This window comes from Alligator mississippiensis, chromosome 3, assembly GCF_030867095.1.
Source record: "Alligator mississippiensis isolate rAllMis1 chromosome 3, rAllMis1, whole genome shotgun sequence".
Lineage (NCBI taxonomy): Eukaryota > Metazoa > Chordata > Crocodylia > Alligatoridae > Alligator > Alligator mississippiensis.
The window spans coordinates 303,354,878-303,382,596 of NC_081826.1; the positions used below are offsets into that span (position 1 = coordinate 303,354,878).

The 27,719-nt window shown below is 63.5% G+C and overlaps 1 protein-coding gene across 4 annotated transcripts in view; it reads left to right on the top strand.

Moving 5' to 3' along the window:
* Positions 1 to 12,622, top strand: part of TLN1 (talin 1) — a 49,338-nt gene extending 36,716 nt beyond the window's left edge. For all 4 annotated transcript variants that reach the window (XM_059725429.1, XM_059725428.1, XM_059725431.1 and 1 more), the window contains 19 exons: positions 105 to 206; positions 372 to 542; positions 1,365 to 1,514; positions 2,421 to 2,522; positions 2,657 to 2,776; positions 2,933 to 3,079; positions 3,276 to 3,442; positions 3,829 to 4,012; positions 4,312 to 4,437; positions 4,715 to 4,831; positions 5,044 to 5,229; positions 5,354 to 5,461; positions 8,684 to 8,789; positions 8,992 to 9,116; positions 9,245 to 9,370; positions 9,600 to 9,662; positions 9,899 to 10,081; positions 10,789 to 10,914; positions 11,580 to 12,622. In XM_059725429.1, the coding sequence (XP_059581412.1) occupies positions 105 to 206; positions 372 to 542; positions 1,365 to 1,514; positions 2,421 to 2,522; positions 2,657 to 2,776; positions 2,933 to 3,079; positions 3,276 to 3,442; positions 3,829 to 4,012; positions 4,312 to 4,437; positions 4,715 to 4,831; positions 5,044 to 5,229; positions 5,354 to 5,461; positions 8,684 to 8,789; positions 8,992 to 9,116; positions 9,245 to 9,370; positions 9,600 to 9,662; positions 9,899 to 10,081; positions 10,789 to 10,914; positions 11,580 to 11,711 (2,541 nt within the window). In that variant the 3' untranslated portion in view covers positions 11,712 to 12,622. The remainder of the gene's footprint in view (positions 1 to 104; positions 207 to 371; positions 543 to 1,364; positions 1,515 to 2,420; positions 2,523 to 2,656; positions 2,777 to 2,932; positions 3,080 to 3,275; positions 3,443 to 3,828; positions 4,013 to 4,311; positions 4,438 to 4,714; positions 4,832 to 5,043; positions 5,230 to 5,353; positions 5,462 to 8,683; positions 8,790 to 8,991; positions 9,117 to 9,244; positions 9,371 to 9,599; positions 9,663 to 9,898; positions 10,082 to 10,788; positions 10,915 to 11,579) is intronic.
* Positions 12,623 to 27,719: the final 15,097 nt, after the last annotated feature.

Genomic DNA, 27,719 nt, shown 5'->3' on the forward strand with positions numbered 1-27,719 from the left:
CTCTCCCAGCAGGCAGCTCCCCCTGCCTGCACCCCACTCCCAGGAGGACCTGGTGATGCCAGGCCCTGCAGCCTGCCCCCCTTGACAGCCTCTCTCCCCACCAGGCCTTGCATAACCAGATGATCACAGCTGTTCAGGAGATCAGCAACCTCATCGAGCCCATGGCTGGTGCTGCCAGGGCTGAGGCCTCCCAGCTGGGACACAAGGTAATGGCTGGGACAAGGTGTGGGCTGCTGAGAGCAGGAGGCCGTGCGGACTGGGACTGGGTTCAGGGGGTCCAGGCCAGCCTGTGCCCGTTGGAGAGGGGCCCCAGGGCTGGGCTGTGCTGGGTGGGCTGGCTGGGCCATGCTGGACTGATCTCTCTCCCTCAGGTGTCGCAGATGGCTCAGTACTTCGAGCCGCTCACCCTGGCTGCCATCGGCGCCGCCTCCAAGACTCCGAACCACCAGCAGCAGATGAACCTCCTGGACCAAACCAAGACACTGGCCGAGTCGGCCCTGCAGCTGCTCTACACAGCCAAGGAGGCCGGCGGCAACCCCAAGGTGGGGGGCTGCGGGGGCTTCCAGCGCCTGGACAGGGCAGGGCAGGGGCAGCACCAAGCAGGATGTGCCCACCAGGGCTGTGCGTGGGGCTAAGGGGGAGGGAGGGGAAGATTGTGCAAGTTTGTGTATTGGGGGGGGGGAGGCCTGCTTGTGCAAGTGTGTGTGTGTGTGTGTGTGTGTGTGTGTGTGTGTGTGCGTGCACGCACGCACATGTGCAGCTCTGTACACGTGTGCACAGTTGTGCTCGGGTCTGCATGTGCAGGTGTGTATACACATTTGTGGATGTGTGCAGGTGCATGCAGCCCCTTTCTGCAGCAAGAAATGAGCCTGAGCGCACACATGTAACATGGGCATGTGTGTAGGTTGGGCGGGGGGTCCTCTGTAGAACATGGGGTCAGAGGGTAGCCACAGGCTCAGGGCAGGTGCTGCTAGAGGACCGTGCTGTGACCACATGCCAAAGCACACATGTGCTGAGCATGGGGTGGGAATCCGCGTATGTGCAGTGCGCGCCTGCCACAGGGGAGCCACGGTGCCTCCCATGAGCATGTAAGAACACACATGTACCATGTGAGGGTAGGGGATGGTATGCGTGCAGTGCGTGCTTGCTATGGGGGAACCAGCAGCCAGGTGCCGGGGGCACATGCCAAAGCAAACGTGTGCTAAACATGGGGTGGGGCCTGGTGTGCGTGCAACACATGTCTGCCATGGGGAGCCTGCTGCAGGTGCTGTGAGTGCATGTCCAGGTGCTGGGTCCTCACTGCCCTTGTGCCATGGCTGCACTGGTGTAGTTGCCACTGTTGCCAACGTGACCTGTCTTTTCAGCAAGCCGCCCACACGCAGGAGGCCCTGGAGGAGGCCGTGCAGATGATGAAGGAGGCCGTGGAGGACCTGACAACCACACTGAATGAGGCTGCCAGTGCCGCCGGTGTAGTGGGTGGCATGGTAGACTCCATCACCCAGGCCATCAACCAGGCAAGCATGCACCACTGGAGTCATCCACCTCCTGTCTCAGGGTCCAGGGACTGTGGCCCCCGGGGCTGGGGATGAGCTGCCAGGGGCCTCTCACACGGAAAGTTATGGAATTAGAAAAGGTTCAAAGAGCAAGCAAGATGATCAGGGGTCTAGAGGGGTAAGCAAGACAATCAGGGGTCTGGAGCAGGTGCTGTGCTGGGAGCACAAAGAGAGGCTAGGATGCAAGTCTGGAGAGGAGAAGGCTGAGGGAACATGACAGAGGGCTATGAAATCCTAAAGGGTGCGGACAGTGAGCAGGGTCTGTTCTTCACCACGTCCCGCAATACCAGATACTTCACCAGGTATGTGATGAAATTATCGGGGCAGGCTAAAAACAAACAAGCGGAAGTGCTTCTTTTACACACACTGACTGAACTTGCTGGCACTGGAGGCGATAGAGGCAGGGAGCACAGTCGCATTCGAGAGGGGCTGGATGGGTCCATAGACAAGTATCTGTGAGCAGCTGTAGAGCAGAGCAGGCAGGGGTGTCCTCTGGCAGCCCCATGCCAGCAGTGACGGGAAGGTGTGGCCCCCAGAGTTTAGAAGTTAGAGCACTGCTCTAAAGCACCCGCCGCTGCTGGAGGCAGGATCGTTGGTCTGACCCACTCGGCCCTTACATTCCCGAGTGCTCAGGTCCGTCCTCCCATGGGGTCACACACGCCTGGGAGCCGCAGCCTCCTGGCTTGGCCAGGGCTTGCAAGGAGACATGGAGAGTCGATGCCCCAGGGTAGGGCCTGCTCCGGGGCAGGCTACGGGAAACATGGGCAGGGTATTGTAGGGAGGAGGATAGCAGCCTGCCCCTGACCCAAAGTGGTATGTGGGACTTAAGCTGAGGCTGAGCCCCTCACTTGGTTTTCTCCCCGGCAGCTGGACGAGGGGCCCATGGGGGAGCCAGAAGGGACCTTTGTAGACTACCAGACCACCATGGTCAAGACTGCCAAGGCCATCGCTGTGACGGTGCAAGAGATGGTGAGTGCTGGGGCTAATCAGGCCTGCGCTGTGCTGCTTCTGCTGGCAGCCCTCCCCCAGCAGCACCTGTGCCTGCCCAGTCCCCCCTGCGGAGCTGGCTGGCCCATGACCTTTGACCCCTGCCCTCTCTACAGGTCACCAAGTCCACAACCAGCCCCGACGAGCTGGGCACTCTGGCCAACCAGCTCACCAGCGAGTACGGGCAACTGGCACACCAGGCCAAGCCCGCTGCCCTCACTGCTGAGAACGAGGAGGTGAGGGTCCAGGGGTGGTGCAGGGGCTGGCCCCTTGGTGGTGGGTGCACTGGGATGTCTTGCTGGGGCTGGGGGTGACAATTGGGGTTCCCCATGGGAGACTGAGGGGTCCTGGTGCTGCGCCCACTCTGGGTGACATCCTTGCATCCGCCCTAGATCGGCTTCCACATCAAGAACCGGGTGCAGGAGCTGGGCCATGGATGCGCCGCACTGGTGACCAAGGCTGGAGCCCTGCAGTGCAGCCCCAGCGATGCCTACACCAAGAAGGAGCTGATCGAGTGCGCCCGCAAAGTCTCGGAGAAGGTGCCTGGCAGGGCAGATAGGGCCTTGCTGGACCTGCCAGGGGGGCAGAGGGACCAGAGGGGAACAGGGAGGAGAGGGCGGGACCCTTGGCGGGGCGCGGGGCCCCTGCTGCACCCCCAGTCCAACCTGCCCTGAGGCGCTGGGTCTGGCACGGGTGGCAGCCCCGGTGCCCAACTCATGCCACCCATCCCCACAGGTGTCCCACGTGCTAGCAGCCCTGCAGGCTGGAAACCGTGGCACCCAGGCCTGCATCACTGCTGCCAGCGCCGTCTCGGGCATCATTGCCGACCTCGACACCACCATCATGTTTGCCACTGCCGGCACCCTGAACCGGGAGAACGCCGAGACCTTTGCTGACCACAGGTACCAGAACCAGGTGCCCCGACCCTCCCCCTGCCCCATGGCTGTGGACAGAGACCAGGGATGGGGGCAGGGGACTCCATGTCATGGATCTAGAGTCCTCTGGTCACATTGCCCTTAGCCCTGGGGCAGCTGAAGGGTGCCAGCCGGGCTGTTTCTGATCCCCCTGCCCCTAGTCATACGTGCCGAAGGTGGGTGCTGGCATGTCACACCCTCCCCTACGGGGGTGCAAGCCTCAGGTTGTGCTGTCTGGGTGTGTTCTGACTCTCTGACTGCAGGGTCAGCACACAGGACAGGCACAGCTGTGCACTCCCTCTAGCTGCACATGCACATGTCACATGTTGTGTGCTGGTTCCATGTGACCCAGCGTGACACCCTGTGCCCCGCAGGGAAGGCATCCTGAAGACGGCCAAGGCACTGGTGGAGGACACCAAGGTACTGGTGCAGAATGCCACGGCCAGCCAGGAGAAGCTGGCGCAGGCTGCCCAGTCCTCTGTGGCCACCATCACCCGCCTGGCGGAGGTGGTGAAGCTGGGCGCTGCCAGCCTGGGCTCTGAAGACCCCGAGACCCAGGTAGGAGGGGCTGGGGCTGGGTGCTGGGGGAACTTGGGGCCAAGGGGCTTGACCAGGCACTTGGCATGCCAGAAGGCCTGGTGCTGCCTGAGCTCTGGGTGCCCTGGCGTTTCGGGTTGGGAGGCCAAGCCCCCCAGTACATCCAGGACTGGGCGTCAGGGGACTCTGCAGCTGTCCTGGGACACTCGGGGGCAAGTGCCTGGGCACTGGGTTCACAGCAAGGACCTGGCCTTGCTATCTGCCTGCTGGGACCCCCTGCACTTCAGGCAGCCCCTCACCCAGGTTTTGCCCCCACCCAGGTGGTCCTGATCAACGCAGTGAAGGACGTGGCCAAGGCGCTCGGAGACCTGATCAGTGCGACCAAGGCAGCTGCCGGCAAAGCAGGAGATGACCCTGCTGTCTATCAGCTGAAGAACTCGGCCAAGGTCAGGGCAGGAGAGATGTCACTGGGTGGTGAGGGAGGGAGCAGGTTGCCTGGGGCCAGCGGAGAGGGGGAAGCAGGGGCCTGGTGGGTCCTGGGACTGCATGTCCCGTGGGGGTAAGAGGCCTCAGGGGAGAAAGTGACAGGGCTGAAGGTGCAAGGCAGGTGCAGGGGTGTTAAGTTGGGGTGGAGGAGCTAAGGGAGGTTCAGGGGATGCTGCAGGGGCCGAGCTGGGGGCTCCTGGCCTCCTGCCCCGCTGAGCTGGCTTCTCCTATTGGCAGGTCATGGTCACCAACGTCACATCCTTGCTGAAGACTGTGAAGGCCGTGGAGGACGAGGCCACAAAGGGGACGCGGGCGCTAGAAGCCACAATCGAGCACATCCGGCAGGAGCTCGCGGTGAGCATTGCCTGGACAAGGCCCCCCCAACATCCCCTGCCTCTGCCCCTTCCAGTTGCCTTAGCACCCGCTGCCTGGTGCAGGAGCAGGACCTGGCACAGCTGCCAGTACCAGAGCTCCTGCCTGTGCAGGGGTGGACATGACCGCGGGGGGGGAGATTCATGGGACCTGCCCCTCCTTGTCCCCGGCCTCACCCCAGCCTCTCCTCGCAGGTGTTCTCCTCCCACATGCCTCCGGACAAGACTTCAACCCCTGAGGATTTCATCCGGATGACCAAAGGCATCACCTTGGCAACTGCCAAGGCCGTGGCTGCTGGCAACTCGTGCCGGCAGGAGGACGTGATCGCCACGGCAAATCTGAGCCGTCGCGCCATCGCCGATATGCTGCGCGCCTGCAAGGTGGGCTGGGCGGGGGGTCTTGAGCAGGCGTGGGGGGAGCAATGGTGGGGGGGTGGGTCCTGGTGGCAGCAGCTGTGGATGAGACCTGGGCAGACACAGCCTGACTCTCTGCCTGCGGTGTCAGGAAGCCGCCTACCACCCTGAGGTGAGCATGGACGTGCGACAGCGGGCACTGCGCTATGGCAAGGAGTGCACCAACGGCTACCTCGAGCTGCTGGAACACGTGCTGCTGGTGAGTGACCCCCACCCCTGCCTCTCGCGGTGCCCCCAGCCACGGTTCAGTGGTCACAGCCACGCGCCTGCCACCCAGACTGCAAGAGCCCTGCTCCGTCCCCAGCACGAGCCTTGAGCCTTCAGCTCCATTGTGCTGTGAGGCGCAGGGGGGTTGGCAAGGTGTGGTGGCATGTGCCACGCAGGACCTCTCAGAACGTCTTGCTGGGGCAGGGCAGGGCAGGGCAGGTACACAGGGCAGCCGGGTTGCTGGCTCTGCAGCCCCCCTGCTTTCCCTGGGGCAGGGCGATGCTGGGGGCTGTGTCAGGGTGATGGTATTGTGCTGCTCAGAGCTCGGACACGAGGCTTGTCTGGGCTGGTTTGGACGGTGCTGATCCTGCCTCAGGCAGGGTTTGGACTGGATGTGACCTCCGGGATCCCTTCCCGCCCCATGGCTTCACGATTCTGAGGTGCATCGTTAGCCAGCCCTGTGCAGCTCTGCTTGGCCTTTTCTGCTCCCTGCGGGCTGGCAGGGCCATGCCAAGGGCATGAGGGAGGAGATGCCAGTGCCGAAGGGGTCTTGGGTTCGCCGCAAGGCAGGGCCAGCCCAGCAACTGGCTGGTGGAGCTGGACACGCTCTAATTCGGGACGAGGAAAGGTTAATGGCATGAGCGAGTTCAGATGAGCAGAGTGCTTCCAGAAATGGTCTTTAGCCTGATGCACTGCTGCCTGCAGTGCCGGGGCCCACGGCGGTGCCAGGCTGGGGCCCGCTGTGTCCTGGCTATCGGCACACAGGGGAATGACCAACTAGCCTCGTATCTAGCTGCCTGCGACTCCCTGGTCTGATAACAGGGTGCCCAGCTCGTGCCAACTCGGCAGGGCCGGGGCGTAGTAGACTGGGCCGTCACGAGGTGCCTGCATGACCCGCGGGAGCATGGGCACTGGTTAGAGTCCCAGGCCCGTGGTTCCAGCGGGAGTTCTGCCACGCGCTCCCCGGCGCTCCAGGCACCCAGGATGTCGGCTGCACGTCAGGCCGTAGGCTGGGCGCTGCAGCACGGTGGCTTGGGCTGGGGGTCCGTGCTGGAACAAGCACCTGCCCTGGAGCTCCCTACTCAGCGCTGTAGCAGGGGGACCTGCAAGTGAGACCCTCTGCCCTGCCAGGGCGTGATGGAGTGGAAAGGGCTTGGGCATGACCCGAGCCTGGAAACATGGCTCCTGGAGGGGCACCTTGAGGCTGCGAATCCTGAGAGAAGGTGTGGGCGCGTGACAGCGAGGGACGGGCCCCAGCACTGTGGGGATGGTGGAGGGGGTCACCGTCCCCTGCGTTGCCCATCCAGATGGCACAGGGCTGCACAGTGCAGAGTGAGGGACCAGTGGTCCCCTTGGGCCTCGACGTGCTGGGGCCAGTAGACCTAACTGCCGGGGCCCCTCGCAGCCCTTGGCTCCCAGCCCTGGCCTCCCCTCTCTCTTGCCCCTGCCCTCATGCTCCTGGAGCAGCTGTGCCCCAAGGGGCAGGCCCTGTCCCCGTGTGCTTGGCCAGGTCCTGCTGGACCCTTGCCCAGCACCTGTCCTGGCACCCTTCCCACACGCAGCCTCCGGCACTCACCGCTTCCCTCCTTTCTCTTCTCCGTGTCCCCTTGGCTCCATCTTTTCAGCCGGTGAGTAGCACAGTGCTCGGCGTGGCGCTGGGGCTTGGCCAGCACGAACCCTGCTCCTGGTCCGCATGTGTGGTTGTGTGAGTGTGTGTGTGTGCACACATGCATACACAGTCTCAATGATGCAGATTTGAGGCCTGAGGTGCCCTGAGTGACTCAGGGATGGGACTGCATGCATGTGCTCTGCGTGTCTCCACATGCCCTGGAGGATGTGAGGCTTGGGTACATGTATGTGTGCATGCACGTTGAGCGTGGATGACACCAGGCAAGAGGAGGAGGCTGGACAGTCACCTTGTTGGGGTCACCTGACCCCAGCTGTCTTTCCTGCTTAGTGCAGGGGGGCTGGGCCTGATGATCTTGCGAGGTCCCTTCCAGCACCTTATGAATGAATCTATAAAGCCAGGGAAGTGCTGTGCGCGTGTGTGTGTGTGCACGTGTGTGCGCGCGCATGCACACGCTCTGGGCGTTGGGTTATTGTTATAGGCAGGGCGTGTTCTTCATGTACCCAGGTATAGAAGGTTACTGTGGTGCTGTGTGCATGTGTTCACCCACAGTCTTGCTCACATGAGGTTGAGGTGAACTCTGTGTGTACGTGTGTGTGCAATCTGTGTAACGCGGTGAGGGCTCTGCTTTGTATATGTGTGTGCAGTCCTGGTAACTAGAGCCTGGTGTGTGAGAGGGCAGTAACATGAGGCAGGGGCGTGCTCTGCATGGCGTGGTGTGGCATGGCGTGGCATTCCTGCTGTGCCTTCCCCCCGCCCCCACCAAGGGCTGCCCTGAGGACCCTCTCTGGGCACAGGATGACGTTGGATGACCGTGTGCGTTGGCTCCCAGGTGTCAGTGGCTGGGGCTGCCCAGGAGGTGCCACCTGACAGGTTCACGGGGCGGCAGTGCCAGGTGCAGCGTGCAAGGGGCTGTACCAGCACCTGGCGGAGCCAGGCCCTGCCCGTCATGCTCCTTGACCCCAGCTACTCGACGCTGGTCCCAGGGACTGGGGTGTGGGACTGGCCTCTGCTACAGCAGGTCTCCAGCTCACTCTGGACATTTCCCCCCACCCCCCAGACCAGTGCCGGATGTGGACGCTGGAGTCTGGCTGACTCCAAGGCCCAAAGGACTTGGGGAGGGAGGAGGGCGGGTCCCAGGATGGGTGACCCCCATGGGGAGGGATGGGGTTATGCCATGCCGGGTGCCCTCCTGCCACCCGTGGCCAGCATTCAGCAAGGACAGCTGTGGCCCTCCCCCCATTGAAAGACAAGCCCACAAAGTGTGGAGGGGCCAGATGCAGGCATGGGGCATTTTCCCTCAGGCTGGGGCTACCACCCCTGTGCAGCACCGGCCCAGGTACTGGTGGGAACCAAAACTGGAACGGGGGCTGGGCGGGTAACTCTTTTCCAGCACCCCAATACCAGGGGCCGGGGCAGGTGTTGCGGGGGGAGGCCAGTGAGGCAGTGTCCCCTATCGGACAAGCTTGGGGGCAGGGTTCCCAGGGTGGGGGCTGACCCCAGATTGGGGTCTGGAGCAGGGCTGCCACAGGCTCCCCCAGCACAGCCTGATCTGGCTTGCTCACGCCTACCTCCACCCCATCACAGATCCTGCAGAAGCCAAGCCATGAGCTGAAGCAGCAGCTGGCAGGGTACTCCAAGCGCGTGGCTGGCTCCGTCACCGAGCTCATCCAGGCTGCTGAGGCCATGAAAGGTAACGCACCAACCCCAGCCGGCCGTGCCCCCCAGCCGGCTCACCTTGGCCTGCAGCAGGACACCTGGGTCCCATCCCTGGCTCTGGAAGGGGAGTAGGTTCGTGTGGGTTGGAGCTAGGATGCCTGGGTGCTCCGCAGCAGTGAGCAATAGTGGAGTTAGATCTTTGTTGTGGTAACTGTGCCACGGCGCTGCATCTCCAGGCACCGAATGGGTTGATCCTGAGGACCCCACCGTCATCGCCGAGAACGAGCTGCTGGGAGCAGCTGCTGCCATCGAGGCCGCGGCCAAGAAACTGGAGCAGCTGAAGCCGAGAGCCAAGCCCAAGGTAAGTGTCGGCACTGGCTTGCTTGGCCCCTTCCTTCCTCTGCACCCACCCTGTTCCCCGTCTGTGTCTGGTGCCCATGTGGTGCCACTGCCCCCCGCCTGCCACGTCTCATGCGTTTCCCTCTGCAGCAGGCGGACGAGAGCCTGAACTTTGAGGAGCAGATCCTGGAGGCCGCCAAGTCCATCGCTGCTGCAACCAGTGCCCTGGTGAAGGCGGCCTCAGCCGCCCAGAGGGAGCTGGTGGCGCAAGGAAAGGTACGAGCTGGGCAGTGCCGGGGGAAAGTGGAGCACGGGGGTTGAGGGTGCTCAGTGCAGCAGACCCCAGCGTGTCCTGGTCCTCCTCCCCTCCAGGGAGAGCTCTGTGGGGAGCACCAGGACAGGCCAGGCCGCCGGCCCCTTGCTGCAGCCCATGTGTGTCCTGCCAAGCCACTGCCCAGAGGGGCAGACACAGCAGGACAGGACTGATGTTCTCTTGACTCCCCAGGTTGGCGCCATCCCGGCTAACGCGGTGGACGATGGCCAGTGGTCCCAGGGGCTCATCTCAGCCGTGAGTATCGCAGGCAGCGAACGCTCCCCTGTGGTGGGCAGGGATCCCTGGCTCTGGCCCCACCCTGTGGGGTGGACAGGGGTCTCTGCCCAGGCGTAGTGCCCTCCCTGTCACCGCCTGAACATGGGGTCTTGTACCTGTGGGACCTGTGCAGCCCTGTCCCACTCCCACCACACACCAGAGGGCTGGAGGCTCGGGGCTCCCAGCTGTCCCTGACCAGCTGGTGTCTCTGCCAGGCCCGCATGGTGGCAGCTGCCACCAACAACCTGTGCGAAGCAGCAAACGCAGCGGTGCAGGGCCACGCCAGCGAGGAAAAGCTCATCTCGTCCGCCAAGCAGGTGGCCGCCTCCACTGCCCAGCTCCTGGTGGCCTGCAAGGTCAAGGCTGACCAGGACTCGGAGGCCATGAAGAGGCTGCAGGTGAGTCCCTGCTGCAAGGGGGACCAGGACGAGGTGCCCACCCCCCTGGGAGCAACAGCGGCTGCGTGGGATCATCTCCCCAGGCACTCCCATCGCATGGGTGCCTGCCACGGGCCCATGGCTTAGCCCAGGGCACCTAGGCTGTGTGCTGCCAGGGCCCTGCCCTGAGCCAGGTACCAGACATGGGCCTGTGAGGGCAGCCTGGCCCTATCCAGGGGGCATCTGTGGTGCATGGTGCATCTCTGCAGTGCTCACGCCCCCTGCTCCAAGCCCAGGGAACTGCAAGCCACAGCAGCCCCTAACCCTAACCCTAACCCCTTCCTGTTTGGTGCTTGGTGATTAACGGTGACTGAGTGCGCTGGGAATGAGGGGCTCTGGTGTTCAGTATGTGAGCTAGGGTGCGGGGCATGAAGCCCCAGTCTCCGGCATTCCCTGGGTTAGCTGTGGGGGGGAGCAAAGCTGGGTGCAGGCACGAGGCCCTGGTTAACTGTGTTGGGGCGCATGCCCTGGGTTGCAGCACATTGGGGGTTCCCTCTGGGGAGCACTGGGCACATGAGCTCCCGTTGCTGTCCTGCTCCCCCCACCCCGTTGTTCCCGGTCTGGGGTGGGGGCTGGCTGCTGCCAGGCACAGAGCTGTGCCTGTGGGTGGGGGTGCTGTGCACGGGGCAGGCCGGGCTCACTGGCCCTGCACTCTTTCCCCTGTCCAGGCTGCCGGCAATGCTGTGAAAAGGGCGTCAGACAACCTGGTGAAGGCCGCCCAGAAGGCCGCCGCCTTCCAGGACCACGACGAGACAGTGGTGGTGAAGGAAAAGATGGTGGGGGGCATCGCGCAGGTGAGGGTGGCTTCGGCTCCAGCAGGCTCTCGCTGCCCTGTGCAGGCGCTTGAGCACAGTGGGGATGGGGTAGGGCAGGTGCTGCAGGACAGCCTTCATGGCCCCTCAAACTTGTGGGTCCACCCAAGGCCGTGGCTTTCACAGCTGCACGGTACCACATGTTGTTTGCTCCGTGCTGTCACTGCTGCTGCCTCCAAGCCGACAGCTGGTGCACGGGCGTCCAGCTGGGCCCAGCTCACCCCTGTCTCTGGCTGGGCTTCCCCTTGGTGGAGGGTGCAGGGAGATGCTGCCCCACGGTGGGGGGCAACAATAGGGTGCAGTGCCAAGAGAGGGGCTGGCCCCAAGTCCTTCTGGCCCCGTTTTCTGTCTGCTAGTGTCGCCCCCTGAGCTGCAGGGAAGGGCCTGGGGCAGGAAGGGTGACGCACCCCGTTGAACATGGCCTGTCCCAGGGAGAGACCAGCCACCCCCAGGGCGAGAGCTTGGCTGGGCCGCTATGGGGCATGGAGGCTGGGAGGCACTGGGGTCACAGAAGCAGCCCCCATGGCCGCGCCAGGTCTGCGTGGTGCCTTTGCCCAGGCGTGACTGGGCAGACCCATGGGCTGTGCCTGGTTGGGGGGCGAGAGGTCATATCCGGCTGCCCCGGGCTCACAGCGCTGCCCCCACAGATCATCGCGGCACAGGAGGAGATGCTACGGAAGGAGCGGGAGCTGGAGGAGGCACGGAAGAAGCTGGCCATGATCCGGCAGCAGCAGTACAAGTTCCTGCCCTCGGAGCTGCGGGACGAGGGGCAGCACTGAGAGGCCACACGAGCAGTGCCGCCCGCTCGTCCCTGCAGAGACTGCTGCCGCCTGCTCCTATTTAACATGGCCCCAGCCTGGCTCGCATGGCGCCACCACACGCTGTGGCCCAGGGCCTGCACCAGCACCACCTTCCCACGCCGGCCAGGGCTGCCCATGCACACGCTTCCCCCTGCCCTGCCCTGCGCTGCGCTGTGCTGCGCACGGTGGGACCTAGCTGAGGTGGGAGTGCTGCCAGGCCAGGCTGGGACCCCCAGCCTCTGGTGCCGCCGCCTGCCATGCCCTGCCTTGCCCCATCCCAGCCCCCGTCAGGTGCTTCCCTTGTGCCTTGGGCAGCCCCTCTCAGGACTTGGGGCCCCAGCTGCCAGTGCCTTCCTGGCCCTGGCCCTTTGCCTTTGGGTCTGCAGCACAATGGAGCGTGTGGAGCTGGCAGAAGCTGTCTCCATGCCTCCCTCTTGCACAGACCCACCCTCACCGCTGATGCCTTACTGCCTGCTGCACCTTTTCCCACACTCCTGCGGGCACCGCAGCCAGGGTGCCTCTGCCTGGGCCATGGGGCCAGCCCCGGTTCGTAGTCCCTCCCCTACCTGCTGTGCCTTGTCCCATGGGGCCACCCAGCCCTCCTGCAGCTTCTCGATCCCAAGTGCCTGTGTTGAGATCGCCAGTATTTTTGTATCGTTGAACTCCAAAGTATTGACCCGTGGCCTCGCCCACCCCAGCACGGATCCCGGTGACCAAGTGCCCACAGCACCCTGCCCGGGCCGGGCCCCAGCTGCTCCCCGCACTTGCTGCGGCTTCTCCCCCTTTTTGATACTCTGAGCTTCCATATTGCAGGTTGAGGAACCGGCTGCCTCGCCCCAGGGCCACGTCCCCTTGAACAAAACGCCATCAATAAAGCTGGTTTCCTGCTGGTCCATGCATCCATGTCAGCGCCGCATGTTGCCCGGGCCAGGATAGGACCCTGCCGGGGCACCTCATAGATTTCTAGGGTCAGAAGGGACCTATTGGATCATCGAGTCTGACCCCCTGCTCTGGGCAGGAAAGAGCACTGGGGTCAAGTGACCCCAGCCAGGTGCCTGTCTAATCTCCTCTTCAGCACCTCCAGGGTAGGGGAAAGCACCACCTCCCTTGGAAGTTTATTCCATATTTTGGCAACCATCACCATAAAGAATTTCTTCCTGATATCCAATCTAAATCTACTCCCCTTCAGTTTATGGCCATTGTTTCTAGTAACCCCCAGGGGCACTCTGGTAAAGACAGTGTCCCCTATTTCCTGCTGACCTCCCCCCCCCCTCGGATGAGTTTGTAGACAACCACAAGATCGCCTCTCAGCCTTCTCTTGCAGAGGCTGAAGAGATTCAGGTCCTTCAGTCTGTCTTCATAGGATCTTACTGGCAGGGCCCTAACCATAGCAGGTTATCCACATCCATCTTCAAGTGCGGTGCCCCAAACTGGACGCACTGCTCCAGCTGCAGCCTCAGCAGTGCTGCATAGAGGGGAAGCATCACCTCCCTGGACCTGCTTGTGAGGCACCTGCTAATGCAAAAAAGAGTACGGTTAGCCTTACTGGTTACCTCGGCGCATTGGCACCTCGCGTTCATTTTGCATCAACCCAGACTCCAAGATCCCTTTCTGCTGCTGTGCTACATTGAATGGTACCTTGTACCTGCAGATCCCTGACCAAGTCCTCCCCTGTGGCCAGCACCAAGCTGAGTAACACATTTCCCTCAGCGGGACTGTGCACCTCCTGTGTTAGGTTCAGGTCCTGTATGCGAGTAGGAGCCTGTGTGCGCGGTCAGACCTGGCCGGCCGCTCCTCCCAACAGATGTCCGGGTCATTTAGGTCACCCACGACAACCAGGCCCTTTGAGCGCTCTGCCTCTGAGAGCTGTCTCACGAATTTAGGTCTAACTCGTCCCCCTGATGCGGGGGTCTGTAGTAGACCCCCACTCCTACATCCCTTTCACCCCTATCCACTTGTAATCTGACCCACAGGACTTGGATCTGCCCTTCTTCTGTCCCCATCTTTATTACAGATGTATAATGTTCCTTAATGTATAGAGCAACACTCCCCCCCCTGCCCCCCCCCCGGCCTTTTTCCCCAATCTATCCTGCCTGTACAGCCTGTAGCCCTCGACGCCCACTGCCCAGTCGTGGGTAGGGTCTCACCAGGTTTCTGTTAGCCCAACCAGGTCGAAATCTTTGTCTGAAAGCAGGACTGCAAGTTCCTCCTGCTTATTCCCCATACTCCTAGCATTAGGATAGAGACGCACAAGCTCCCCAGTACTTGCCCTTAGTACTCCCCTATCCTGGTGCTTAGTGGGCCCCTTAGTACTTACCTTGCCCCGTGCACAGTGCCTGATCCCTGCTGCCCTCCAGCAGGCCCTGGAGCCCAGCCGCTCTCCAGGCCCCAGCTGGTGCAAAGCCCAGAGCCGCGGCGCTGAACCCACCCCCTGCTGCCCCCAGGAAGGGGCTGTGGTCTTGGGGAGGGTGCATCATGGGGGTGTGGAGCCAGGACTGGCCCTGGAGCGGGGCGCAGCCTCTTGCAGGTCAGGGCTCCTGGGGATAAGTCGTCTGGCCCCAGCGCAGGCCCAGCTTTGCCCGGGGCAGGGGCAGGGGCAGGGGCAGGCTGGTGGGGCTGACTCGCACCCCTGGGCCACCACCTTGGCGTGTCCTGCTTAGCTGCCCCATGGCCCAGCCAGTGGGTCCTGGGATCCCAGCCACAGCCTCGGGGTCGGTCGTCCCAGTACAGCGTGGCTAGTTGCGTCTGTGTCCTGCCACCGTGGTCGCCTTCCCCAAGCCCAGCTGCCCCACGGGTTCTCCTCAGGCCCCTCGCTCTCCTCCCATGGGCCTGACTCCCTGCGCCTCTGCCGGGTCTGGGCTGGCCCTGGGTCTTTCTGGTGCTGATCCTCGGGGGCTGCACAGCACCGCCAGCCTCGGCATGGAGGCTGCATCTCCCCGTCGCCGCCAGTGCTGCAGCCGGCGCAGGGCCGCCAGCCACTGGGCTGCTCCCCACGCGCCGGTACACTCCCGTCTGCACAGCTCTGGCGTGCAAGGGTGAGCGTGATGTTCTATGAATACCCGGGGCTGGGCACTGCTGGAGCCCCAGGCCGGCGCTGGCGCTGGGACAGCTGGGGATCAACCGGCCAGGAATAAACCAGGCTTGGAAGGAGAAGCGGGTTCCTGCCGGGAGGAGCCAGCGCAGAGCCCCTGGCTCCCCCCTCTGCGGGCAGGGCAGGCTTGGTGAGGGCTGGCAAAGGCAGGTGCCCGCGGCCCTGACAGGAGGCAGCAGTACCCAGCCCACAGCAGGGCAGGGACTTGGGCCATCCCCAGAGGAGCTGAGCCGGGCCCCAGCGGCAGAGCCTGGCCGTAGTGGGCTGGAGTCCCAGGGCATGGATCACGGATGGGTCCCAGCAGTCCCAGGCACCAGTGACGTTCCCTGGGCAGCGGGGGTCTGGGGTGCAGCATGTGGGGCACAGCCGTGGGGAGCTGTGCATGAGCGCAGGCTCCCCCCGCATGGCCCTCAGGGGAGCTGAGCGCAGGCCCAGCCCCAGCCAGACCCTCAGCCTCCTCCTTCTCGACCCCGGAGCCCTGCCCCAAGCCTCTGCGCTGCCTGCTGCGGTGATGGGCAGTCGGACCCGGCACCGTGGGGCACTGCCCACAGGGCTGTGGGCACCATTTCCATTTCCAGCTTGCTGAGCTGCCATCAAGTGGGAGCCGAACGGAGGATGCTAGTGCTCGATGCGGGCACACTTAGCCAATTTGCAGAGGACACGGCTGTGGGTTGGGTGCAGACCAGCCTGCGGAGACTGGAGAAACGGCCTGAATCAAATCAGGTGAAATACAACAGGGACAAGTGCAAAGTGCTGTGCGTGGGGCGGAAGGACACGTGGCAGCCGTCTGCAAGTACCTGAAGCACCTTTCCTCCCTCACCGCAGCGCAGGAGATGCAGCAACAGCTTGAGGCTGCAGCCAAGCAGGTTTAGCCTGGACGTCAGGATACTTCGCTGTCGCCACAGGGAGGCAGGGGACAGACCGCAGGGAAGCGGGGCTCTCCGTTGCTGGAGGCATCAGAGAGAGGGGGGCAACCACTGGCTGGGGATGCTCTTGGCGTAGCGATGCCCATGCTCTGCTGTGGGTGTTCCCCAGGCTGCAGGGCAAAGCGGCGGTGTCTGCCTGTCCCAGGCTTTAGGGCTTTGCTGGTTGTTGCATGGGGCTGGGAAGGGATTTTTCCCCGCTCCTGTTGCTGTTGCTGTTGCTATCAGGGGGGTTTTAACCTTAGTAGCACTGGGTGCTGGCTGCAGCCCAGGCTGGGGATGAGGACTGAGCTGGGCCAATGCTCCCGTGGGACCAAGCCCACAGGGTCCCGGTTGGAGGGTCTTGCCCCTGCACTCAGGCTCAGCCCAATGCTGCACTGGGGGCAGGAAGGGATTTCCCCTCTGCTCAGACTGGTCCGCACTGGGGGTTTCCCCTTTCCCTGCAGCGGGGACACGCCTGGGGGTCTCTCAAGTGCCTTTTACCAAATGCCCTGTCCTCAAACACACAAGAGTCAGTGCCTTTGTCCCCTGCTTTCCCGGGGCAGGCAAGGCTGGTGTTTCAGGCACCGGCCCTGCCAGCTGTGTGGGAGGGCTGTTTGCATCAGGGTGTTTGGCACCGGCTGGACAGACCCTGGCCTGGGATGGATCAGGCAGGGCTGGTGCTGCCTGGAGCAGGGGCTGGGATGGATATGACCCCCGAGGGCCTCTGCATGATTCCCGTGCGCTCTCTTCGCCCCCAAAAGTAATGGCTGTCTGGGCTATGTGAGTAGGAACATTGTGTGCAAGCCAAGGGAGGGGATTCTTCCACCCTCTGCAGCCCTGGCGAGGCCTCCCCTGGGGAAGCCGCTGCATCCAGCTTTGCCATTCGAGGTGCAGACACGACAGCGGGGTGGCTGTGGTGCTGTGGCCATGATGGCCCAGAAGCGTGCAGGCAGCGCGCGGAGTCGGTGATTTCTTTTCCAGGCCCAGCAGCGCAGCTGGAGGATGCCGGCCCGGCCTTCAGCACAGAGCACACTTCTGCCACAGACAGTCTAGAAAGAGTCTGGTGGAGAGCGACGGCTGGGGCCAGGGCCTGCAGGGAAAGACCAGGACACCTGGGAGGAACTGCTCAGGAGAGGAGACCAAGGGGGCTGGTATCCAGGACCCAACAGGTGGTTCTGTAGGGGATGGAGACAGGCAGTGGGGATTTCTTTAAATTAATTTGTATCCAAGGCCAAATTAGCCAAAACTAATTCCAAATCCAAGAGTCCAGAACAGTAAGTGGCCCTACTACTGGCAAACATCCTCCACCCGCACCTGGGGCTTCAGATGTTTCCAAATCCTTTGTCAGGCATCCTAGCTGCAGGCCCAAGCCCGGAGGCTTGGGGTTCGGATGCCCCTGAGTTTTGCTTGCCCTCAGCCATACGGCCCTTGGAGCAAGCTAGGGAGGAGATTCCCATTTCCATAAACTGGGCTTAAAGCCGCTACACCTCAGCGGGTACTGAACCAGCCGGAAGAGCAGTTCTCCTGCCGCGCGGTTCAGGAAAACTGCCTTCGTGGACACAGATACACGGTATTTCCCCTGCCAGGTTGAGAAGCCGCTACGCTTGTCCTGAGCCTTCAAGAGGCCAAGACAGGCAGCGGGAACGGTCTCACTTGGCAGGGCTGGGATGGGATGGGATGGGATGGGATGGGATGGGACGGGGCGTCTCTGTCCTTGGCTGTTTGGGCTCATGTGGGCCAGGGCAGGGCCACAGCAGCTGTCTTGCAGCCAGCCCTGAAGGTGGTACCGGGCCTGGGACAAGGGGGTCTGTGCGCCGGACGTGATCCTGAGGGGGTCACTGGCTCCTCAGCCTCGACAGGTGCGAGGCCACAAGCATCAGCAGCACCCAGATGCCAACAGACTCAGGACCTATGGCTTTAGGCACGTCCCTGCAGCCCCCGGCCAGCACTCGCTGACCCAAGCGGGGCCAATCACTGCAGCCAGCACAGCAAGTGCCCAGGGCCTGCTCAGCCCTGCCCCTGCCCCTGCCCCTGCCTTCGAGGAGGAGCACTGTATTTGCGGCTCCAGGGTCTGGAGCAGGGCTGATGCTGTGGCCCAGGGCCCTGGCACAGCTTGGCCGTGCTGGGCCCGAGGCCCGTTGTGCTTTCGGCCTGGTCCCAGAGACACCTGGGGAGGGGCTGCCTACTGGTCCCAGCTCTGGGGCACATGGGCTGTCCAGGGGGCTGCCCCCCACCACTTCTCTGTCTCGCCTGCCAGGTGGCTGGAGCCCTTGCGTGCGCTGCCTGGCTTATAGGGGCTGTTTGTGTGGGTGGGGGGGCCACATGGCTCTGCCGGTGCTTATATAGCATGGAAAGTATGCCGGGCATGCTCTGCTGCAGCCGCCTGCACCGCCAGCCACATGGCCCCGATCCTGGCAGGTGCTGCCTTGGTGGGGGATGGGACATTACTCTGGAACATGAAAACTGAAAGGCTCATACACTATTTCATTGTTCAAGCAAGAATTTCTTGCTCTGTAGAGATCTGCCTGAAGAGTCTCTCTCAGTACATGAGGAATCAAAACTCATGGCTGAGGTGATATCTTTTATTAGACCAACTAGATATTTGCAAAAAAAAAAATCTTTATTTCCTTATTTAAATATATTTTTTTGCAAATATCTATTTGGCCTAATAAAAGATATCACCTCTGCCATGAGTTTTGATTCCTTTTGCCTCCAGACCAATACAGCTCCAACCTGGATACCTCTCCATGCCTGATGAGCAGGGCCGGTTTTGCGTGTAAGAAGTTCTACGTACAACAGGCCACTGCTGCAATGAGGCAGCTCCTGCCTCCGTCACAGAGAAACAGGAAGGGGCAGCAAGGCTGTGGGGGAGCTGCCTGGCAGAGCACCCACCCACCTGCTCTCCCAGCTCCCGGGGCCAACGGTGCCCGGATCGGTTCAGCCCCAGGACCCAGGCGCTGCAGTTGGAGCTGGGCCTGGGAGAGGAGCTGCCTGGAAGCTCCAGCTGGTGCCAGAAGAGGTGAGCGCTAGCCCACACTATACACAGACCTCTTTCAGTTAGTCTATACGGTGAAAACCACCCTGCCTTCCAGCAGACAGATGTTCCAGCTGACAGATGTTCTAGCCAGAGCTCCCAGCCTGCCGGCTGCAGAGCTGCTTCAGGGCTCGCCCTTCTGGCTGTTGCACTGGTCGTGCCCTGGAGCCAAGACACTGGATGCTGGTGACACGGGGTGCTGATGATGGGGCTGGGCCTGGAGCTGTGAGGCCGAGCCCAGCCCCAGGTGCCGGGGGAGCTGGCAGGGACTCTCCTGAAGCCGGGAATCCTGTGCACTGAGTGACTGCAGGGGATGCTGGAGCCCAGGGTCGCGGAGCCGAGGCCCCCATGCCGCTGGTGGCGTCCCGTGGCTTGCCCCAGCAGGGCAGCTCCGTGCTGGGGAACCCAGCCCCGCTCTCGCAGAGCTGAGAGCTCCGGCACGGGGGCTGTACCCATGCCCTGGACCTGGGCATGCTGCCAGCAGGGCCGTGGGGATGAGAGGAGCCTGGCCCAGCCCCATCAGCCCCATGGGGCTACAGAGCTAGGACTGGGTCCAGGGTGTGTGGAGGCGCGGGGTGGGCCGCGGCTCCCCAGCACTCCTGCCTCCCACCCCAGCCCCTGGCTCCGCAGCAGGGCTCCCCGGCTGCCAGCACCCGTGCATTCCTGCCCCCCCCGGCCCGGCTGCAGCACCATCTTTGGGCGAAGCGCGTCCCGACTCATCAATCTTCCCGGCGGCGCTGTGCTTCCAGCCCTGGGCTGCGGCTTCCAGCTCCTGGGGGGGGGCAGGCAGCCTGGCTCGGCCCCCGGGGAACCGACTGGCAGGGGGGCTCTGTGTGCTCCCTGCCCCAGGTAGCCGATTCCACCCTTGGCCCACGGCGGGTGGAACGAGGGGCCGGTGCAGCGCCGGCTGCCAGCACTGATATCACACCTCGAAATAGCCCCTGGGGATAACCGGGTCGTGGGGGGAGGCAGCTGCAGTGAGCCCCCCACCCTGCACCTGTTCCCGCCCTGTCACTCAGGGGTGCGGGCAGGCGCTCCCACCACCTGCTTTGCAGCCTGGCCGGCCGGCCTGGCCTCCATCCCCGCGCCTCGACACCGCCCATCAGGCCGAGGAACGGGGGCTCAGCTTCCCCCAGAACAGAACCATGGTGTCCTGCCTTGCGTCCATCCGGGGGGCGCAGGGATGGGGTCACTCCCCACTGCTCGCACGGGGCTGCCAGGAGCAGAGCAGGGGCCGTGTGCCGGGGCCTCCCTGTTGCACCCACACTGGGGTCCTGCCCTCTGCACCCCCACCAGTCCCGAGAGAGTCTCCCAGGGCCGGGGACAATTCCCTGGTGATGCCCCCTCCCCAGAGGGGTTGGTCCGAGCTGGGGTGCCCCCACTTTGGCACAGGCCACGGCCTGGACTCTGCTTTCCAGCTTGGACTGATGACCCCTTGGGGGTAGACCACGGGCACGGCCCTTCCCGTGCACTGGCAGTGGGGTGGGGGGAATGGTCGTGCACACGGGGCTCGTGTTGGTGCTCCGGGTGCCAATGGACCCCACTGGGAGGGCTGTGTCCTGCTCCACAGCCACGTGCACATGCTCGGACTGGGCTCATCTCCCCTCCATGCCGACAGAACAAATTTAGCTCCTTTAATCTCCCCTCCACGCTCCAGCCTCTGCCCTGGATGCCCGCTGGTCTCCCTGCTGCCCCGGCCTCCTCCCAAGCTGCCCACCACCCCCATGGCCATTGCTGTGTTTGGCCTCAGGGGAATAACGTGGTCCTGCCGGCACAGACAGAAGTGCTTCGCTGAACCAGTGCCTGCTGCCCTCCAACTGCTCCATGGGGGATGTGGGCTGCCCCTCCTGGGGCCATGGCACGTGGTGCAATGCTGCCCTGCAGCCAGCCCCAGGCCACCCCGGCTCCTTCCAGGGCCCAGGGAGCTGGGACAGTGCCCACAGCTGGTGCCGGCAGAGGAGGGTTGCAGGTGAGAGCACGTGGGGATGTGGGAGGCTGGGAACAGCCCCGTGGCAGAGGTGTGGGAAAGAGAGGGGGCAGCAGGAGCTCTTGCAAAGGACCAGGCATGGGCACAGGTTTGCAGCCCTGCCCCGTGCACTTGCACAGCCTGGCAGCACTGGGTCCATGGGCACGCAGCTGCTGGCAGCCAGGCATGGAGCACAGCTGGTGCAGCTCAGTCTGCCGCTGCCAGGGCCGCCCAGCAAGGTCACCAGTCCTGACCGTGGCCTGGAGCAGCCGCAGCTGCAGCCGCACTGAGCCGAGGCGTGCGGGCCCCAGGGTGGGTGGCCAGGCTGGCAGCGTGAGGCGCCTGCAGCACCTGCCCCGAGACCACCAGGGAGACAGGAGGCGGGGAGCATGGTTGTGGCCGTGGCCGTGCTGCTGGGATCATGGAGGGGGTGCGGGATTGAGTGCACCCGAGGAGCCGCCCCAGGCGCTCTGAGTCTCCTGGAGCCCAGTGAGAAGGGGGCGCCGGCAGCTCCAAACTGGGGCTGGGTGCAGTCGCCATCCTGGCAGGGAACAGCCAGGCAGGGAAGGCACGTGTGTGCCAGGAGTGTGTGGCACATGGGCAGCACCCCCGCCCCTTGGCATCTCACCAGCACGTGTCACTGGCCAGGCTGTGGTGCAGGGCAAGCTACCCCATGGGAAGGAGCTCAGGCAGGCAGGACAGGGCTCAGGCACCTGCCGGGCTCACTCCTGCCTCTATCGCAGTCCTCGGCAGCCTCGAGGCAGGGCGAGGAGGGCAGCTGCCGGGGGCAGGGGCAGGCGCAGGCCAGGCGCCCCTACCCCGGGCAGGGGTGTCTGACACCGTGCTCCATGGCCCAGCTCCAGAGCAGATTTGTTCCATGCGGAGGCATCCCAGGCAGGCCCCAGCTGTCCCCTGACAATCTGCACCACCCCACCCCCGGCCCCAGACACCATCCAGGTAGCATCACACACGAGCCCGTCCTGACCCGGCACCAAGGGCAAAGTCAAGGACGCAGCCAAGGGCAAGCAGGTGCCAGTGCATGGCGGGGCCTCAGCAAGCAGGCCCCTTCGCGGCCGTGGCTGCCTCTCCGGGTGCTCAGCGCCCAGTCTTCGCCCCTGGGGACAGATGGTCCACTGGGAACTAGGCTGGTCCCCTGGGCATTTCTTGCTGCCAAGGCAGCGTGCCTGGGCACCAGGCATGTCACACTCTTGACCTCTGACCTTTTGAAGCCTGGCAGCAGACCCCTGGGCCGCACAGCTGGTGCAGGGGAGGAGGCCGAGCTGTGCTGCAAGCAGGGGGTGGGCGCAGGGCTGTGGGGGGAGCACAGCACCCCTTCCCTTCCGCGCTGGGTCTCCCAGTCATTCCCAAGCAGGGCCTGTGCTGCCAGGGGAAAGATCTGTCCCTGGATCCGTGTCAAGCTGGCGGAAGGTGACCGGTGGGGTCCCCCAGGGTTCAGTACTTGGACCGGTGCTTTGCAACATCTTCATCAATGATCTGGATGTGGAGTGAAAAGCACGCTGGCAAAGTTTGCTGATGACACTAAGCTGTGGGGAGATGCGGCCACATATCAGGGTAGGCTGACGCTCCAGGCGGACACAGATGGTTTAGTTAGATGGGCGGACCAGAACCAGATGCTGGTCAACACCGAGAAGTGTCAAGTGCTCCATCCGGGGGGGGAAATTCACAACAAACTTACAGGCTCAGTGGTGCTACGCTAGCTAGCACCACGTCCAAAAGGGACCCGGGGGGTCACAATTGACCATACAATGAATACGAGCCACCAGTGCAATGCTACAGTTAGCAGAGCAAACTATACGCTGGCATGCATCAACCGATGCGCCTCCAGCAAAACTAAGGCAGTTATTCTCCCGCTCTACTTGGCCTTGGTGATGCCACAGCTGGAGCACTGCATCCAGTTCTGGGCACTGCACTTCAAGAAGGATGTGGAGAAGCTTGAGAAAGTCTAGAGAAGAGACACTTATACAATCAGAGGCCTGAAGAGCAAGCCATACAAGAAAAGGCTGACAGATATGGGACTATTCAGCCTAGAAGAGATAAGACCTTGTGGGGTTTTGGTGGCACCTTACAAATATATCAGGGGTAAGCATCAGGGGCTAGGTGAACAACTATTCACTGAAGTGCCCCAGGGGAAAACCAGGAGCAACAGTCACCTAGAAGAAGGTTTCAGAATGGATATAAGGAAAAACATCTTCATGGTTCGTGTGACCAGACTCTGGAATAGACTCCCAGCGGGGGTGGTGCAGGCATCTACCCTGGAGGTCGTCAAAAGGAAACTGGACGCACGCCTTACTGGGGTTATTTGACCCCCACAAGCTTTCCTGCCCAGAGCAGGGGGGCTGGACCCGATGATCTCATGAAGTCCCTTCCAGCCCTAAACTACTGTGAATCTGTGAACCTGTGGGTCCTGGCACTGCCCTGGGACAGGGGGCTGCAACCCCAGGGCTGCAGGGCAGGCGTAGGGCGTGAAACTCCCTCTGACCGGCTGAGAGCAGCTTTTCCATCCCTGGGCTTGTCTCTGCCTCTTCCCACAGCAGCCAAGGTCCCCGGGCAGCCGGGCTGCCCTGCTCCAAGTGCAAGGCTGGCCCGGCTGCTAATGAGACAGAGAAGTCCCGTTAATTATAGCGCGATCCCCAGGGCTCCTGCTGGGTGATGCCGTCCAGCTGTGCCCGTCTGAGTAGCTCGTTAGGGTGGGGAAGGAGCTGCCAAGCTGGGGCTGGCCCAGCAGCTCTGGCTGTGCCGTGCAGGATGTGAGCAGAAGGCCACTGCAGTGGGGAAAGCACATTGCAGAGCAGCCCAGTGAGACCCTCCCCAGCCCACAAGCATGTGCAGCACTGTGGCCGGACTGCCATGGTGTAGCCAGTCCCTGGCAGGGTTCAGCCCCAGGCCAGGGACGTGCAAGCACCTGGGAGGCTCCAGTATGGCGGGGAGAAGTGCAGGGGCTGGAACCAGCCCAGCATCCGTGTACCATCCTTGCACCTCTTCCCTGCTGAGCCCAGAGCCCCCCAGTACGGCACCTGGTGCCTGAGGGGCTGGAGGCTCAGACAATGCAATAGCCTGCAAGTCTGGGGCACCTTCAGTCTTCAGTGCTGGCAGTTGCAAAGGACAGAGGAGCAGGGGAAAACCCAGGTTACTCCCTTCCAGTCTTGTTTTGTCACCCGCCTGCTGTGTGACACAGGAGAAGATGAGCAAGAGGGACCTGGGGTCTGAGCCGGTCCATAGTAGCTCCTATGTTCTCATGAGACCCACACAGCCCTGCTAGTGCCCTAGGGCTGGGGACCAGGGTTCCCTGGGTGGAGGAGTTTGCTCACACAAAGCCCCCCAGGGTCAGCGCTAGGCCCAGCCGGCGTGGCAGCTCCCAGCACAGAGCTCCGCGCTGGCGCACAGCCATTTACCTCTGCTCTTTGCCACTATTCCTGGAGTCCTGCGTGGGCCAGTGCGACACGGCTCCACGGACACGGACCAGTAGGAAAGCCCTGGGGCAGATCGCAGCCATGGTGCCAGAGGCAGCCAAGGCAGCTGGTGTCGCGGGAAGGAGCTGGCCAGCCTGAGCAGCTGTGTGCCCCTCAGCAAATGCCAGGATTTGTTCCCAGGCCGACGTGGCTTCCTCGGCCATGGCAGGAGGAAGGTGGTGGTTTCGCTGAGGAGGGCTGATGCCTGTGTGGGACTATGCGATGGAGAGAGCGGGGCCAGCCTTGCACATGTGAGAGGGCCCCTCTGCAAGCAGATGAGGTCCAGGGTGAAGTGAGGAGGAAGCCTCAGCCTGAGGAGGAGGCTGCGCAGGAGGCAGGCTCCCCAAAGCAGGGACGAGCTGAAGCCACCACGTGGCCCGTCAATAGATCCACGGTGCATGAGGCAGAAGGGCTGTGAGCCCTCATCCAAGCACCTGCACTGTGCAAGCTGCGACGTGCTCCCCTTGCAGCGCTCTCCTTGGAGGGAGAAGGGGATTTCTCATTTTCATCCCACTTTTCCTCTGTGGAAAAATAATAATTTGCCAACTCTCTACCATAGTTCAGTACTTAGCTGTGACATCTGAAGACATTGATATAAACATTTCTCCCCTTGATAGTGTCCTGATAGAAAGGGGCCATGGCATCAGCATCAGCCTAGGAGGCTGGTTGCAGCCCTGTCCTGCCCACATGGCCTGCCCGGCAGCCTGGCTCCGGGTGCATGGCCTTGCGCTTGGCCCCACTGGAGTGCACTGTGTCTAACCCAGCCCCGTGCCCCCATGCCCCAGCCCCGCTCCTAGGCAGCCCATGCCCCCCCTGCCATGAGCCATCCCTGCCTTGCCCCGCCCAGCCCTGCCCTGCCCCCTGCAAGTGTGCCTGCGCTACAGGACCAAGTGCTGCTTCCCAGGCCCGCACCCTGCCTTCCTGCTGCTGGGCACTCTCCACCCTCCCCACACCTCTTCACTCCCCAGCCAAGGCCCCAGCCTGCTCCCAGCCCCAGCAGCCTCTCACCCTTCTCAGCCAGCCACAGCCCTTGACCCCAGCCCCGCACCCTGGCCCTCCAACCCCTTGATCCAAGTGCAGCACCCGCTCTTCTGGGCCTGCACGGAGGCAGGTGGGAGCAGCGCGGCAGGTGCTATTCTTAGCGGACTGGGCCGGAGGGGTCCTGCATTTCTGGCCTGCTGAACACTGTTTATTTAGGGCCGGATGCGCTGGCCCCGTGTGTGTCGGCCCTAGCGTGGCAGTGGGGGCGTGCGAGGGGGCTGGAATGCGCTGGAGCTGCCAGCTCCCAGCCTGCTGCTCTCAGTCACAGGCCTGGGGGAGGGGGCCGGTCCGCCTGTCCGTGAAAGCACATGCTCCAAGGTGCTACACGGGTGGGCCGCGGCCGCGCCGTCGTGGCAGCCCGTGTGCGGCGGGCTCTGTGCAATGGCCTTGGTCCTGTCAGGGTGTCAGGGAGGGGAGGACACAGTCAGGTCAGCTCAGCTCAGCTCAGTTCGGGGGGCAGGAGCCTGTATGATGCCCAGAACTGCTGCCCCCCACCCCCATGGCAATGGTGCCCAGCTGTGGCTTCCTCTCCCCAGGGGTGGAAGGGGGAGCTGGGCACACACTTGCCTTGAGAGGAGTGTTTCTGCTTGCTTTTCTGGGGAAGATGCACTGGTGTGGTGTGGGCCAGACAGCTGGGGGATGCAGGTCAACCCAGGGTCCAGAGCCCCTCTGCTGCCTCTTGGGAGCTCCCTGCCTCTGCCGAGGTTCAGGCTGGGCTCCAGCAGGGAAGGATGTGTGGGCTCTGCCCCTGGGGCACCCTCTCACCCTTCAGGGCACCACGGCCGTTCCAGGGTGCGCCGAGGCTCACAGGACGCACGAGCCACCAGGTCCCAGACCCTCTCTGCCCAGCGATGCCCCCAGGGGTCCTATCCTGGAGGCAGGTGTTGAGGAATGTTTCTATGACAACAGGCTGCACACCAGTTAAATCCAGGGAGCCTGGGGCACGCACAGGGGCCTGGGGTGCAGAGATGCAGTGAGGGGGGCGGGCATCGGGTCTCGGGGGCTGAGCTGCAGGGCAGGGTGCAGGGTTGCAGGAAGCTAAGACATGGGCTAGGGGCTGAGATGCAGAAGCAGAGGTGCAGGGTTGTAGTGGGCTGAGCTGCAGGGGTGGCGGGTACTGAGATGGCGGGGGCAGAGGTCCTGGAGACGGAGCTGCGGGGATGGGGCAGAGGTTCTGGGTGCTGTGATGTGGAGGAAAAAGATGTCTGAGGTGGGGGCGAGATGCAGGGGGGTGCAGGGAGTCTGTTGGGGGGGCAGACATGTGGGGTGCAGGCTGCTGCAATTTGGGGGGTGAGGTCCTGTGGGGTAGAGATGCGGGGTGCTAAGATGCAGGGAAGCAGAGGTTTGGGGAGCCAAGCTGGGGGGAGGGGGGTCAGAGGTTCTGGGTGCTGGGATGGGGGGGGCAGGGTGTGGTGATGCAGTGGAGACAGGGGTCCTGGGGCCGAGCTGGGGGTGGGGGGGTGGCAGAGGTCCTGGGGGACAGAGATGTGGGGTGGTGATGCTGCGATGCAGGGGACACAGAGGTCCTGGGGGGTGGAGGTGCAGGGTGCTGCGATGCGGGGGCAGAGGTCCTGGGGCCGAGTTGTGGGGGTGGGGGGGCGGCAGAGGTCCTGGGGGACGGAGATGTGGGGTGGTGATGCTGCGATGCGGGGGACGCAGAGGTCCTGGGGGGCGGAGGTGCGGGGTGCTGCGATGCGGGGGCAGAGGTCCTGGGGCCGAGCTGGGGGTGGAGGGGCGGCAGAGGTCCTGGGGGACGGAGATGTGGGGTGGTGATGCTGCGATGCGGGGGACGCAGAGGTCCTGGGGGACGGAGATGTGGGGTGGTGATGCTGCGATGCGGGGGACGCAGAGGTCCTGGGGGACGGAGATGTGGGGTGGTGATGCTGCGATGTGGGGGACGCAGAGGTCCTGGGGGACGGAGATGTGGGGTGGTGATGCTGCGATGCGGGGGACGCAGAGGTCCTGGGGGACGGAGATGTGGGGTGGTGATGCTGCGATGCGGGGGACGCAGAGGTCCTGGGGGACGGAGATGTGGGGTGGTGATGCTGCGATGTGGGGGACGCAGAGGTCCTGGGGGACGGAGATGTGGGGTGGTGATGCTGCGATGTGGGGGATGCAGAGGTCCTGGGGGGCGGAGGTGCGGGGTGCTGCGATGCGGGGGCAGAGGTCCTGGGGCCGAGCTGGGGGTGGAGGGGCGGCAGAGGTCCTGGGGGACGGAGATGTGGGGTGGTGATGCTGCGATGCGGGGGACGCAGAGGTCCTGGGGGACGGAGGTGCGGGGTGCTGCGATGCGGGGGCAGAGGTCCTGGGGCCGAGCTGCGGAGTGCGGGTGCGGGTGCGGGAGCTCGGCCCCCGGCCCGGCCCGGCCCGGCCCCGCCCGCCGCTCGCAGCCTGTCCCTAAAAGGTGCTTGGCGGCGGCGGGGGAGGGTCCGTCCCTGCGGCTCCTCCCGGCCCCTCCCCGCCTTTTAGGCGGCGGCGGC